General features: G+C 34.0%; 2 protein-coding genes across 9 annotated transcripts in view; one reads left to right on the top strand and one right to left on the bottom strand.

The window, feature by feature from the left end:
- LOC105149352 (adenosine receptor A3) overlaps window positions 1-17205 on the bottom strand; it is a 457094-nt gene that overhangs the window by 65319 nt on the left and 374570 nt on the right. The window lies entirely within an intron of this gene.
- The window catches only part of GluRIB (Glutamate receptor IB), a 226289-nt gene that overhangs the window by 119814 nt on the left and 89270 nt on the right, over window positions 1-17205 (top strand). For all 7 annotated transcript variants that reach the window (XM_087414016.1, XM_011061700.2, XM_011061699.2 and 4 more), the window contains one exon: window positions 2063-2215. In XM_087414016.1, coding sequence (XP_087270142.1) covers window positions 2116-2215 — 100 coding nt within the window. In that variant the 5' untranslated portion in view covers window positions 2063-2115. The remainder of the gene's footprint in view (window positions 1-2062; window positions 2216-17205) is intronic.

Here is a 17205-nt window from a genome sequence, read left to right as displayed (position 1 = left end):
TAATAGTGTTGTATTTTTCAAATCTGATGCACGCACTTTTATAAGGCATAAACAAATAGATTAAACCGATTATTTAATAATTTTCGATTAAATGATTAACAAATTATTTAACAATCTAATATCATAACTATTTAACACAAATAGTTATTTTAACAATCGTGAATATAATGAATGAAGAACAAAAACGTTTATTGTATGCGCATTTAATGGTGTAATTTTGAGAAGGAGATTGAGGGGAGAATGATTCTTTGTCCAGTGCATTGTGCACCGTGTACAATGCCGAAGAGTTAATAACTGTATGGATTATGTGTAAAGCAATATCTCTGTGTTCACCTGTAAAGTATGAAATCACGTCCTGCGACGTTGTGCGGCACGATATCCTGTCCACTTCCAGTTTACTGTCGGCCGGGATTCCGGGTGGATCGTAATACTACTTTGTTTTGAACTTCCCACCGATATTTCACGAGGCGCGGCGTGAACTGCGAAATTAGATGCTCTCATAAAAGCAAAGAAAAATCTACGTGTGACGGGCATACAGCCGGGCAGGCAGGCAGGCAGGCAGACAGGCGGAAGTGGAAAGAAATGAAACGGGAAAAGGTGCGCTATAATATCGTGTAACACTTCGGAGCGTATCTTATTTTCCGCGAAAAGTTCTCTCATTGCACAGGCGGGGAAAAACAGCTCCCGGGCACAGCGACGTTCGGCGTTACAACTTTGAAAGTCGTAACGAAAATTATTTCGATACAAGTTTGTCAATTCGCACGATTGCCCGTTCTTCGTCGCTCCTTTTCTGCATTCGCAACTAACTTAGAGAAGTATACATTTTATAGATGAAAATCCGCGTGCTCGCAGACGAGCTTTTCCAACTAGATATTAATGGTAACGCCGGATGCTCGGAATAACGAAGACACAAAGTGCAGTATTCAGCGCTGACAGTTACTCGATTATACGACGCATACCGTGTTAGCGTATCATCGATCACTTCATCGACAGCAGCATCTGGAATATGCGATACATTTGACGTGAAATAAATAGCTTGATAAATGCGTGTAGCCATATTATTTTTACAGTGACGACGTCAATATTTTCATCGGGATCGCAAACATTTCCACGGGGCTCTGACTTTATGTCTGATGTATATAATAATCGCATCAAGCATTATTAAGTTCAAGAAATAGACTCAGCAGGTTATCGAACATGTAATTGGTTTACGGTAAATTACATGACGACAGCATTAATATTGGTACATATTACCGACTATTAACGCCGAATGGAACGGTGTAATTACACGGACCTCGTATGCAGTCGCTGCCTGAGCAGACGCTGGCTTGTATCACTGCGCCGTATGTGAGCCGGTAGTAAACGGAGCGCCGCACGTCAGACATCCGATACAGGGTGTCGCGTCGGATTATCACATCCGATTTCACGACGGACGGGATAATCGCATTTCCTCGCGACATTTATTAAACGTGCAAATACTATCTCCTGAAATCTACATAACTAATTGTGTATCACTTTCCGCGGATATTTATATTTTATATAAAATGTCTTCTAATTTATCTTACTCACTTAAGATATTATTTTTAACAAATACAACTTTAACCTTCCATTTACAATATCTACATTATATCTTTTTTGATATATGCAAAATTTCACCACTCACTTTTGCTCGAATTTCAGTTTTTATTAAATCAATATTTTAGTTAAAAAAAGCCTATTTAATTTCTTCATATTTTTTAAAATCTCTCTAAAATCTTTGGAACTTAACTCTAAAGAGTGATATCTTATTCTTAAAAATTGACAATGGAGCCATTCCTTTTCAACACTGGCTCAATTGTCACTAGAATTTTTGTCACTTTAGAATTATTATTCCATTTCAAAGATTTTAGAAAGAGAAATTTTAGAATAATAAAAATAAAACTTGAGTTGGACAAAAAAGCTCAGACTGCAGACGAAGAGAACAAAAAATATAAATACAAACGGAGGGTCAATAATACTGATCTCTTTCTTGATTATTGCATACACATGCATAATATTTAATTACATTATCTTTTGCTTACAGGTGCCATTTTTGAGCAAGGTACCGACGAAGTACAGAACGCCTTCAAGTTTGCAATGATGAGCCACAACCAGAATATTACAACTCGCAAGTTTGAACTGCAAGCCTTTGTGGATGTAATTAATACCGCGGATGCTTACAAGCTATCCCGCCTCAGTGAGTACGAATATATTTCTTCTACGAAATTGTTATTCAACTCACATATCATGCTGCGTGCAGCATTCTTCTTCGGGAATTGTAAATATTCACACGTCGACGGCATACCCGGGAGAAGAAAAACTAAATCATAGACATTCGCAGAGGCCGTTAAATATTTCATAGACATCCTCAAATGTCGATCGCGCGTTACCTCGCACGCCCGCTAGTCGATTCGAAATCGAGTGAATCGAATTCCATTGCGAATATTCCTCCGGATTGTACCGACAATTTTTCATGACTACATTTAAAGTGTCTGAAATGTCCGTAGGAACATAGCGCGGAATTTCGTTTCTGTCTCCCGAGGGGTGGAAATCGATTTCGCGTTTTGTTCGCGATATCTGTACGGTGTCAGGCACGGTGACTTATCAACAATACTGAGGCGCGTACGTGCCGGAAGCGCGACATCTCCGCGCCATTGAATACACCGCAGCGGTCCGTGTCGGATATGAAATAAGTAACGTTTCATTTCTATAGCGTCGCAGATACTAATCTCGCTACCTGGAAAGCGAAACGCTTCCATTTCCTATAACGCTATGAGGCGCACGTGCGAACGATAGAGAACGCGGTTGTTGCACTTGCACATACTTGTTCTAAGAAAACGTACAGCAGACAAAGGTCGGTCGATTAACACCGATACAGTTCCTTGATTGCAGGTGTAACTCACGACCATAGAAATACTATTTCTTTCTCGCAATCCTTGTTAAAAATGCGAGAAAGTTCCCGAGATAAAGCGACTACTCGTGAGATCTCTTTCGATAATTCCGATAGAAATTTTGCGGAATCTGATTTAGCCGGATTTGTCGATTATCGAATTACAATTTCGTGATTAAACTCCGTTCAATCATGCGATTAAGTTAGTGGAATTGTCTCATTGTTATGTTACTACGTGATTCGACATTCGCTTGCTTTCAATGCTGCCATCCAGCACTCAATGGTATGAGAAGTTCCGGAATTATCCGAAGAGCCATTACATGTCACTTATCCTGATTTACACCGGAGCGTAGCAGGCGTGAATTTTCACGATAACAGTTATCATGCCTGTAATGAAGATATAACGTATATTTTTCTTGACATCAACATTTTGCAGGATAATTTATATTTAATCTTTTCATCTTTTTACTTGATATACTATTACTATTTAACTGTTTACATCAACTAAAAAATAATTATTACAATAAACAAAACATAATAATTTATACATAATTTTGATAAAAGTGAAAAGTGATTAAATCTTTTTTTCTTCATACTTTTTTTTTATCGATTACATATTTTGTTTTTGTTTGTATCATCAGAATTGATGTTTGTATCATCAACAATTCTTTTCTTTCGGAATTCATTAGTGGTTTCTCGCTTTGTCGCATATATTCGAAATTTGTAAGAGCTGATCAACCAGCTTACCCATGAATCGTTTGACGGCTTTTAACCAAGGAACAGTCCAATCGAGCTACATCGGTCTCCGGCTTTGAATCGTTCTAAACCGTAAATGGATAGAAGAACAAAGGATACTCGGGTGCCAAAGATATCGGTGTCTCCTATCATCAACGAAATCGCAGTTATTGCACTATACTTGTACTACAAAGAGATTTTACTATCGTAAGATGATCCGTTCAAATTTCGTCCAGAATTCGAATATTTATTCTCTGATTAAGATTTAACAGATAAATTATAATATAATTTAGTAATAATAACAGTATTTGTTAATTAATCGTTTTACATCAGCTATGCATTATGATTTATTCAATTTTTATGAGCAGGTACTACAAAAAATATCGTCGATATTAATTTATTAAATTTGTGTTTATAATAATAATTCAAATAGAATTAATTTGGTCATGTTTATGATGGTTTATAATATGAAATATTGGTAACCGTTGCAATTCTATAATTAATATATTGTATAATTCTATAATTAACCCAAGAATTCGTGAATAGAATTCACAGACAAGTTGGTTCATCGTGGATTCGCAGTTCGTCGTAGCGATGTGAATATTTGGGCCAAGTCCAAGGGGCAGGGAGGCCGTGTTACGGTACTTAGCAAAGCTCCGTTAATTGTATTAACGTTGGTCGGTTCACCCGGATGAAGATCCTGTTATAATCCCACAGCTTTCTGTCCGGCAAATCTATTGCCACGTTGCGCTCCGCTTAATGTTTTGGTCCACTAAAGCAATATAAGCCGTTGGTAAAATAACGAAGAAAAAGTTTAGTTTTAGCATTTTTCTCAGATCTAATAATATTGTCGGTATTAACAGAGAGAGTCATATCTCTGCGGTTAATAATAAAATTCGCTTAATAATAAAATCCCAAAAATTTAATATGTTAATAAGTACGTTAATTACGTAAATAGTGAAATCTCAAAAATTTAAATACGTTAATTACGTAATAATATCTACAAAATAATGATATAATAATTAGGTTGCAGAAATTTAGGATTAATATATTGGAAATTTCTCCGATAGAATCCATGTGCATGCATCGCCAAAGAGATTTTACATTTCATACATTTGGTATTTCACTAGATGAATCGGTGGTTATTAATTATCCACTACGTATGGAATGAGTTACTGAATAGCAAATGTCATTGCAGAATAGAAGAAGATGAAAGGAGCTCTTTCGCGATGAGAAAAAGAGAAACAATTTATCATGTAGTATCATCGTAAAAGACCTCTTATTTTTTGCCTTTTTCATAACATTTATTCAATTTTAAACAGATACGATGAAGGAGTATAGCTTTACCTAGGAAATAACAGACAAACGGCAAAAATCATTATGAAACTGGACTGTCTCCTATTATCACGCGCAGGCACATGTATTTTCATTTCAATACACTTCATTCATATTCGTCAGGCATTACGTATAAAGTCCGATAAAATAGAAAGGCGTCGAATAAAAGCAGGCATCATCAGAAAGACGGAATATTCCTGTTCCATATAAAATCGCTTTTTATCCGTCAATATAAACACAAGCACGAGGACATTAATGATTTCTTATTGTACGTAACGGGAACAGTACGAATATCAAACAACCGAGACGAATGCGCGGGTCAGATTTAAAAATGTGAAGGAAGAATATCATTAAATAAATCTTCTTCTCTCTCTTAATATTTTCAATAACCTTCTTTTTGACGTTAGCGCGCAGAAGTCGGCTTCTGACAGATTCTCGGAAGGGTCGCTATCGAGAGAACCGAAAATTATTGCGGGCGTAGGGACGACGGCGACGAAACGCGGGTGGAGAAGTTTTTTCCGTTGAGAAATCACATGATAGAACCGAGAATCCTGAGGGAGAGAATTTTCGCGGTGGTGTGGTACGCTCGTCTTAGCGGAACGTAATAGCCATCTATCAACTTTCGGTGCATATCGTATAATATCCTGCAAGATCCTTTGGCCTGCGGGGGCGGGAGGATGGAAAGAGAGAGAGGAGAGAGAATAACCTTCCCGCCACCCGCGTCCTCATCCTTTCGCCATGGCCAGAGAGGGATGAACGTATACGGGGCGCCAGCGAGCCAACCAGCCAACCAGGGCCGGCATAAATCTGCCGAGGGCTCCCGAGGGTATTTCCCGCCTTTTTTCCCTGTACCCTTCCGCGCACCTCGTTCGCCTTCGTCTCCTATTCCACGCTTTCGCGCCCTTCTTCTCGCATCCTGAACCAGACGCGAGATGAATCCCAGGGTTCTATTCCCGCGTGGTTTATTTCGAGGCAAACATCGGTCCGTCGTCGACAACGTAAGCGAAAGTCGACGACGATTACAAATTTACAGTCTACATTTACGGGCAACAGCGGTGCTACGTTGATTTACGTCATATTGATTTATTCGATGATAGAATAATAATTATGAAGTGTCAACCCTACGCCTACATTGAATTAGATTTTATCTTTTATCTGATACCGATCATGTTTTAAAATTAGTATCCTAACCATAATGATCAAATTCGATACGCAACACATCTCTCAGAATTCAATTTTGTGTTACAAGATCTGTTGTTGTTATGAAGTACGTGTAGAACATACATTTATTTTAGTATTTGCTGTTTAATATCGTCTAAAATGTATAGGATGTGGAATAATAATCGGACGTGTATTGTGAGATGGTAATCTCGATGAATCGATGTATAATGTATCGAATTATCATTACATTGAATTCGTAGTGATTACGTTAAACATGTAAACCTATGTTATGTAAGCTTATAATTTTGTTTGGATAAACAGACATCTGATTAAATTATATGGATCCGGAAAACAAATCATTGAACTACATTTCTTAAATCTAATTACATATATATCCCACTTTAAACATATTCTGTGAGTCTTAATATTGAAAAGGCGTAAGGGAAAGTGGAGGAACTGCAAAAACCTAAGGGGAAAATTAAAGCCAACAATAATTTATCAATTAACCGAAGTCTTTATTTAAAAGCTCCAGTTATTTAACTTTAAACTGCAATAATAACAGTCACCTATTATTAGTAAACTAAATTGTAAAATATAATTTCAAATAAAAGATAAAACCCTTGCCGTTTGAAATTACTTGTCGTCGTGCGAGGCAATTCCAAATTCATTTTTTAAAAATATAATTTAAAAATATAGTTTACATTAAGATATAAATTTCAATTAGCGCAGTTTAAAGCTAATATCCTTTGAATAAAGGTTTCTATAATTGATCAATGATTATCGAGTCTATTTAACTTCTCCCTCAGGTATTTGCAATTTCTCTCATTCTCTCCTATATCAAAATTATCAGAAAATATAATGATAGTTACATATATATTTACATTAAACAGCGTGCGTTCTATGGTCACGTATTGTAGTACACTAAACGTATATCGGACTATTATTCGATGTGAGAAATGGAAGATTATCACTACTCTAATATACTGCAATAGTATCATTCGCGTTTACCTTCATGTGCAAAATTTTCCCATTTTCTTCTACAATTAAAAAAATATATTCTATTTCGATTTTCGTAATAATATTCTGTATATTTGTCTTGTTTCTTTTGGGCGTGACTCGAAAATATTCGATCTTTTTATTGCATAAATCAAACACGAGATAAACTCCCGCGATTATATACCCGCATAGCAAATCCAAATGCAAACATTGGCTTGCGTGGACATGAGTGACAAGGATGAAAGATAACGATGGTTACAATGTTTACACATACGCCAACGCAAACACAAGTCATGTGTTATCATTCTAATTAAAATGTAATTTAAGTAATTACCACAAACGATATTTACGTTATCTATTAAATGAGAAACGAAATTACGTTTAATGAATTTTGCGTATCACTTCACAAGTATTCTTTTATTTTTATAAAACTGCACTTAAAAATTTTTAAATAAATATGATAATTATACGTACAATACACAATTTACGAGAAATTTATTAATTCAATTTTATTTCAGACAGAAGAATGGATACGAATCGGAACGATTAAAACAAAACCGTAAAGATCATTATTATTATTATAAAATTTATATAAATAAAAAGATTTGTTAATAAACTAATGCACTAAGGATGACTTCTTGAAAGATCAAAACGTTCGTTTACGTTACAAAGAATTTTAAATGTTAGGCTCTGTATTTCTAATGTTTATTATATTATTTTAAAATCGATTTTTATTGTGTTTATTGATTTAGCATAACTATCCATCTTGGCTTACTAGCCCCTTTCCCTTTCATTACTAATTTTGACGTAATTCAATTAATTTTTAAATTTGTATTATTAAAATATTATATTTTATCGTAATAAAAATAAATTTACATTGCTATAAGTATAATTAGCTCTTTTTTTGATATTAACGCAATTTTAATAATCTCTATATAAAATTATCTTGTTAAAAAGTTTGTTTATTTTAAAATTTAATATTCTTGTTAATTTTATTATAAATAATTAAGACCGATCTAGTTTCATAATTTTTATTTGTATTGAAAATTTCGAATTTAAAAGGTGCTTTTGAATTTGAAACTAACGCAAAATAAAATTCTTTTTAAAATTATATTAAGACAGGCGTCAAAGGGATATGAAAATATTTTCATATGTTTGTATTCCATCACAGAAAAATGATAAATTAAATTACACTTTTGTCATCATAATGTTCTCCGCTATTCAAGGTAAACAAAAACTTACCATTCTAAGAAATGGGATCCATAATAATATATAGAGCTGACTAAAGAGTGAAGATATTCTGTTTAAAAACTCCGAGATAAACTTTGAGGTATCTTAATCGTTGAACGTGAGATTCTCAACTTTAAGAATTCCTAGCCGATGTCGTCAATCGCGTCGCTCAAGAAGAAAACATTCTTTCGTGCTGTATGATATCGTTTCCGTAGTTTTATGGGATATCAGGTGTGATGCTGTGTTCAATTCCCGTGCGGTTTATCCGAAAGTATGCATTACTTTCGCAAATACGATGAGAAGCTGTCTTGTCGGCGAAGAGTGTATCTTTATTATAAAATGCGAACAGGATGCCGCGAAAGTTTTAACACGGCGAAAAACTTTCTTTCCTCGACGCTCCCGTAGTTACGGTAAACTTTATGTACGTAATCTTTAAACCTTGCTATATGGATTCCATAATTAACAACTTGAATCAAACATCATTAACTCTATACACACATTGCACACACATATACACACGTACACAATTTCTTTTAGTCTACATTCTGCAAATATTGCTGTATTTATGTATATATTACTCTTTAAAAATATTTAAAAGTTTTTTGACATAATGAATGCTTATTTCTATAAAATAAATGGAAAAATATTTATACGTTTCAATCAATGTTGAATATAAGTATTTACTGACAATTTTAAGCATCATGAAACTTATTTTATGGAAAATTTTATTCAATAATACATGAATTGAATGTATTATATGTAAATATCTATAAAGAGGAGCCAAAATATTTTAATTTAACATATATGAAAATATCATATGCATATTCACAAGTAACGAAATTTTATGCTTGCATACATTCAAGTTTATCTTCAAATCTCGCGAAAACCCTCATCTTTCTTTATACTTTATTTCGCGTCTACTTTCACAGATCTCTTTATCGTTTTACTTATTTAATGAATATATTACACATATACCTGCAACTGAAATGTTTCATTCCCCGCAACTTAGTCTGGCGACAACGACAGATGAGGGGATTCTCCGGTTCTCAAGTAACCAGATGAGTGGTAATGGTAATGTCTCTCAGAGGAGTCTCCTGTTCATGCAGAAGAATATTTTTCACGCAGTATCGCCGGGAAACCGTTCGCCATAAAAGCGGTCTAAACTGCTGAGTTACCCGAGGATACTGCAGGAATAGAAGACGCGTGAAAAGAGCTCTGTGTCACGGAAAAATATCATGCTGCGAGAAATGAAAAATATATCGGTTTCATCACCCAATAATAAAGTGTAAAAAAAATGAGGACTCACGCTACAGATTTCCAATTATCATCTATTGACATTTTCACGGTGCTTATGAGTTCTGTGTAAATACACGCTAGTCCCGCATTATGCAATTAACAGAATACAGCTATCATTAAGAATATGAATTATAACCAATTGAATTAATTAATGATATATAGTCAAATTTAAAAAGAAATTTTTTGTAAGTAAGATATCAAAGGAGCAATCCAATCTCTTGAGTTAAATAATATTTTGTTATTTTTAACTTCTCTGTACGTGAAAATATAAATCAATTTATTTCTGTTTAATTTCAAAATAAACAACGTCCATATTAACAAATGCACTTAAATAATTAAATTTGATATATTAAAAACTAAATTTGAGAGAGAGAGATATATTATTAGGTGTTGGAATTAATTCGTAGCGTTTTTTAATGAAAGAATGTTATTTATTTCACATGAGCATTAAAAAATACATTAATGAAAGTACTTCCCATCACTTGTAAAACGCTACGAATTAATTCCAACACCTAATAAATAATGCATTTTCTTAAGTTAAACTGTTTAACTCCGCGCCTGACTTCTAAATGTCCGTTTTTTATTATTATTATTTTTGTGTTAAACAATACACTCCATTGTTTTAATTAAATTAACGACACTGAATAGAAACAATGACGATCTATAGAAATGATTAAAAATAATTCAAATTGGATATAATTTGATGTTACAAATTTAACAGTAGTATAGAAGATTACGGTAAAGTGTAAATTACATCGAACTGACCCCATTAGCTTTCGAGATGTACGGAAAGTGTTTGAACCACATTATTACTTGGTGACGATGATATCACGAAAACTCCGTAAACTCGCGGAGAAACGCTATTTGTTCCCACGAGGGAGCAGACAAGGTTCTGGTACCTGAGAACGCGTCATTTCCGATTGTCATTTCTCACGGAAAGGGACGTGGTGTGGCTTGACTGTCCAGGTTAAGGGCCCATTCAAAGTTATCCGCGCAGACACGCAATATGCAAACGTATATTATTCTGTAGTTTGAGAATCCGCCCGACGCGGGTCCAATTTTAGCTGAAATTGACTCGGGCATAGTTTTGCACTCGTATATCACATCTGTCATACGGCACTTAGAGATTTATCTTATCGAATTTTTTATACAAGTTATCGAAGTTCATCAGGTACAAGATTAAAAATTAAGATGTCTTTAATGTTCGAATATACATTTATAAGTCTAGAAAGTATTCCAGAATACGTAAAGCATATCCAACACAAATTACACAAATTTCAATAATTTATGTGATTATGGTAATTAGTAATAACTATTGAATACTTATTTGAATATTTAATTAATAGACATTACTTGGTAAATGGTTACTTGGCAACGATAAATGTAGGAGAGAGAGGGATATTTCGAGAGAGGGATAAACGCAAATGACTATTACAATATATTAAAATAGTAATAACCTATCATTTCTCGCATCTAATGATAGTTCGATGTATGCTTATTGCCGCATTAATATGTGACCATTGAACGCACATGCTGTTAAAGTAAATGTATCATTAGTTACGTATTTTCGATGATTTCGATGTAGGGATGAATGAGGGAATTGCAAATACCTAGAAAAATTAAATAAGGTCGATTATTATTTATTAATTATAAAAGCCTCTAGTCAAACACGATTTTACCTTTTAACTATAATAATTAACCATTATATAATCAATTATATATTGTATATTATTAATTATTATAATAATTATTAATAAACTATAATTTCTAACAAAACTAATTTAGCAGTATTATTCAGCGAATAAGCCGAACGCTAAAGCTTTTATTTTTTATTTAAAATTACAGTTTATATTGATAATACATGAATATTAATTATTGTAGTTAAAAGTCGAACTGAAATGTCTTTTGACTCAAGATTATTTATCTTATCTAATTTCTTGTATAAGAATAGTTAAAGACTTCTATTTAAGTAATCGATAAATTAATTGTCAGCTTTATTTAATTTTTCTTTTAGATGTTCGCAGTTCCTTCATTCTTCCTACATCAGAAATGTAAATTAAGAGAAAAATAAAGCTTCATGATTATGAAAATGTTATAAAGAAGCGGAAACGTATTATATTTATCAACACATAAAAATTATATAAACGGAAATGTTAACATAACTGCACGAATATCTCTATTGTATAGATATATAAATATTTATACTTACATTTCGTAAACGCCAGATTTATAAAATTAATAGGTCTGTTTTATATTTCTGCACTAAAATGCACTAGAACTCTCTCGTTTTCACCAAATATCAAATATATAGCTATCTCTTTAAGTTCCAAAATATATTAGTTCAGCAAAAGAAAACAGACCTAAAGATATAACAATAATGACTTATTATCGAAATAATAAGATAAAACACAATTCATTTTTCATGTGATAGCATGATTGTATTAATCGGGTCTTAGGAAATATAATAATTGCATTTCAATTAAGTTAAATACGTGACTCGTAGAAAATAAATACTGCGAACTTTGTTTTACTGTTGTGTACTGACTTGATTTCGTTGGTGAACAATGTACGCATTTCAGTAGAAATCCTGTCTGGACGATGTAGTTCGCATCCCAATGTTCAAGTCACAACGAAGGATACGAACGTCAGGTCATTACGCTTTCGATTTAAAACTTTCGAATTAGATTGTGAGAGTCGCCGCGAGTCTTTGCTGTATCCCCCGGCCATTTAAAACTTTCGGCAAACCATCTCGCGACCGACGTCGTATTCTCACCGCAGACTCTCGTTCCTTGCAGCTGCCTTCGAGGAATTATTTCCGAACGTTTGTTCTTACTATTGCTCCGCGTCGCGTCGAGATCGCTTTGGATTCATTCACAAACCTGTTAGCTGTGTGTCGAACAACGATCAACTTCTATGTACCCCGAAATATTTGGAACGCTTCATTGTGCACCCATTGGTTTCTTGTCCCAAAATGCAATAATATTTGACGTGTTGATTGACAATTGATAACTCAACACTTGCCAATTTACGGTATAATGCGTGCGATTAATTACACATTTGAAAATGAGTTTAATTCAGTAGGGATGCTTAATTAATTGATGATTCAACTCTATAGCTTGTAAAATAATTAATTTCCACAGATAGTCGCAGCGGTAGAATAAACTATTGTTAATTCTACACTAACAAAAGCATCGTGATAATATTGCACAATAAATTCAGTCAATTTCTGTTTACGTTTGTGGATTTTAACGCATTCCGTTTACGTAAGAATATTATATCTGATATTAATACTTTAATTACTTGTAACAATATATGATGATTGATATCAGAAAATATAAAATTATTGAGAAAAGTATAAAAATAATATAACGTAACGCATTAAAATAGGACAACTTAATAATGTAACAAAAGTAGTATTAATAATATTAATGGAATGATTAAAAATGGATCGATCGATAATGTCGCGTTTAACAACAGCAAATACCATCTTAATACTTTCGGTGAAGATTACGAAAGGAAAAAGGAGGCGGCAGTAGGAACGTGCGAGTAATGACACTCCCGAGGTTCCAACACCAAAAGTCACGCGAGGTGCAAGAAACGACCGGAAACGAGAGAACCGTTCCCTAAGTAATAAGAAATCGATAAGAACTGCAGATTAGGTGCAGAAGCGAAGAAAAATCGGCCGGGAAGTATCTTATCGGAGGCTGGTGGATAATCCCTCAGCCCGGCGGCGCCGCGCCGCGACGCCTCGCTACCGTAAACGTCGATGATTAAATGAAGGTAATCGACGTGGCGAAACGAATAATTAAGTTCTCCAAAGTAATTGAAAGGCGCGTTACGGTATTTCTTACTCAGCCGACGTAAACTTTATGAATTAATGGTAAATTAATTTTTTTTTCATGAAAGTTAAAAAAATTTTACATAATGAAGTAGACTAATATATCCTATATATGTATAGAGAAGTACATAATATGAATAAAATTAAAAATATAAAAATAGTCTTACGATAAAATTTTTTAATTATCGAATTTGTATAAATGTTTCTAAAATGCATTGTAGATACCATATTTAAAATTGAAGATGATAAACTTGAGATGTTTAGGAAGACAATAGTGCGTGAAAATCGACAAGAATTTTACTATCTTCGATAGTATATCTTTATCTTCAATGAATAATAGTTTATCGAACGTTCCGCGAAAGAACACAAAATTATTGTTCCTGAAAACTCATTTAAGCTTTTTCACGAACAAATAGTCAGAAGAAATCAAAGTTCAATTTAAATATAAACTCGCAGGCAGCTAACTAACAACGATTAGAAAAGCAATGAAGCAGCATTTTACATCCACAATCTTTGGCATTCAAGGCACATTCCTCTTTTCTTCATTCTACTCTTTCCGCTCTCTTTTCTCGCTTTCTTTCTCATCCAACAAACTTTCTTAATTTGTGCGCGGTTTTTTACGCTAGCTAATTAATATTGATGATTGAAAAGTGCCTCCGCCAGGTAATCAATTTTCATCGGTATTAATAATCGCCAGATCGAAAAGTGGTCGCTCGTCTTTGAGGAGCAAAGCTCACGCGATTCTGATTAAAGCGAAGTTCAGGAATCGAACGCGTTGACGTAAAAGGGTCGATAGCCGGTCTATGAAGAGAAATGATTTTTATCGACATTTATTCCGCCAAGCGATGAGCTTTTCAATTTCATCAGGGAAAAAAGTTTTTACGAAAATCTCTCTCTCTCTCTCTCTCTCCTCATCTGAAGCGTTTTCCACCGAAAGCTCTTCTCTTCGGGGGTCTCTTTACCGAGAACTTCGTGCTGAATGGTATGAAAATGCTTGTCAGTTGTCGGAAAAGTGCGTCGTGATAGGAGGTGATTTCGTTCGAGAGTAAACGCACATGTAAGTGCCAGGTATGCGTATACCTTCATGCTCGATAATATATTGAATTTGGTCGCAACTAACATAAAACGATTTTCATTCTAAAAATTGTGTCTTTTTCGCGAAATATTCGCTAAAAGATAAGATGGAAAAAGATATGTATAATTTACGATATTAATGTACAGAAAAACATGTTTTAAGACTTAAAAAGTTGTTTGATGTTCGCCAATGTTCTTGTGAATCCTTTTCACGATATTACTATGCGCGGAACAGTCCAGTCAAGAAAAAAAAGCCATGTAAACAAGATAAATCGGACAAAATAAATCAAACGGAGTGAATTATACTCCGTACTTTGCTCGCCTGTCGACTTCAACGAGTTAAACGTTTGGAGCAACAAAGAAAGCAGACATAATAACTCTGGTTGACGCAGCACAATACTGTTTCCTCCTCGAGAATATAACTGTGCTGTAATATCATATCTTCGAATTTTCTCGGATGAACAGACGTAAATCGTACGAATATTCTACAAAATAATCAAATATGAAGCAAAGTTTAAGAAAGGAAAAATATATTGTAATTATAAGCAACATATATATTGGTTCGTACAATAAATATCAAAAATATTTTTTATTTCGTATACACATTGAATCGCATTTCTATTTTTCTTGTAACGAATAATTTCATAGAATTTTTGTATGTAACGCTGAATATAATATTCTTTAAAGTATTATATTATATGAGATTCAGACTCGTAAAAGTCACTATTCAAGGCTATTTCCGATCATTCAGGGTTTATCGATCAAAGATCGAGGAAAAGTAGCACGTTCCATGGCTAATCACCGATAATCCAACATATTGCCATCTCACTGGCCAATTTATAATTATAACGCGGTACGAAAGTTAACGAGAGCGACGAGGGTCGGCTTCACTGTCTGCGACGTTACAAGCTCGTTTGTTAAACTTAAAATTGATCCTCTCTTCGATGGAAGGAGTACCGTGGTACATTAATTACGGCGAGATGGTTACGGCAACAGGAAGGGGGATCGGTAGGAACTCTTGTCGCTAGAATTAGAAGGCGTTTCGCACAAAGCGCGGCTTCTCCTGACGAGAGACTCGAATTTCACTTACTGTTCTTTTGTCAGAACTCTTCAACGTACTTGAGGATAGTTTATTAGAGCATACAACTAAGTCGACATTATTAAAAGCGACTATGAAGAGTATATATATATATATATATATATATATATATATATATTATATAAAATTATATAAATTATATGACTTAGAATAATGGTTCTAATAATACTAGTGCTATTCAAAATTCTAACATTTTCGATATTTTAACATTTATTAGACTTTAAAAATGCGCACAAATATATTATATAAAACTTGTATGATCATTATAGAATAATGGCTCTAATGATACTACCTACAATTCTAATGAATATTTTAATAGATTGAATATTATATATTTTAACATTTAATAGATTACAAATACGCGTGCAAATATTATAATTATTTTATTATTAGCTATTCCATTATGTTTTCGTGAAAGAACAGTTCGTGCAGGAATAACAATTCGACAATGTGGTGGATTAGCCACGAGTGCCATTGGCATCAAAGGAAGACGTGCAGACGTCGCGAAAAGGCAGAATACATCCTACAATAGACGGGATTTTGCAATTGTACTCTCCCAGTCTCTATCCTTATTTGGATTCTATGCGATCGTAGGTACTTACGAGTGCGGATATACCTAACGAGCACCGTCGACCAAGCCGAGGCGCATTCCGACTATAAGGAAAGTTCAAGCTCATCCTTAACTCAGCGCAAGCTCGTATAACTTCTATCCGTCGCTCGTCCCCCCCGTATAACTTCTGTCCAGAGTTCGTTCCATGGATAAATAGGTATGGGTACATTTGCATCTCCTTCTCGAATACCGCCTATATTATATTCTAGCTGCCCTCATTTTCTACACTTGCTCTCGTTGTGAATACCGCGGCTATATTGCACGTACATTTTTTTGTCGAGCTTGACGGATGCTCCGTAAGTTTCGTCACATCCAGTTAGCCTCGCATTTAGTTCAAAAAATAAACAAATCTTGTTGTGGCAGAGTCGTCATGCAAAATTGCTCGCCCATTAGAGCCTCGTCCCTTTGCTTGACTAAATGGATGTAATTTTGGAAAACACAATGTGGGAATAATAATCCTCATTTATAGTTCAATCTCATTTGATATCTAATTTTGCCTTCCGATTTTGCGTGCTCGTGATAATTAATATGATTGCACATGATATTATTGTATGCTACGCTTGTCAGATTGAATTCGACGTGTCAGTAAATTTATGTAACTCAACACATTTCGTCTTTCTCGATTCTACATATATTTAGGGGACCGTATTTTACGAATTAAAAAAATAACTTTAGATAATTATTAAAATAAAATAATAAATGAGTTTTCATTTTTGAATATGACATTTTTATCAAAAAGCAATCATTTATAATAGTTATGTCATCGTTAAATGTTTCGGTGATATGCGCGTTTAAATTGCAACTCATCTATTCATTTCATTTCGTTTCAACAATTTTTTATTCATATTATGTTATCACTTTTTTCCAGTATTATAATTTTTAATACTTTCACAACTGCTATCAATTGCACTATATATTATCGG

The sequence above is a fragment of the Acromyrmex echinatior genome, chromosome 15 (genome assembly GCF_024713525.1).
Source record: "Acromyrmex echinatior isolate Ae372 chromosome 15, ASM2471352v2, whole genome shotgun sequence".
Taxonomy (NCBI): domain Eukaryota; kingdom Metazoa; phylum Arthropoda; class Insecta; order Hymenoptera; family Formicidae; genus Acromyrmex; species Acromyrmex echinatior.
This window is presented reverse-complemented; position numbering and strand designations above follow the sequence as displayed.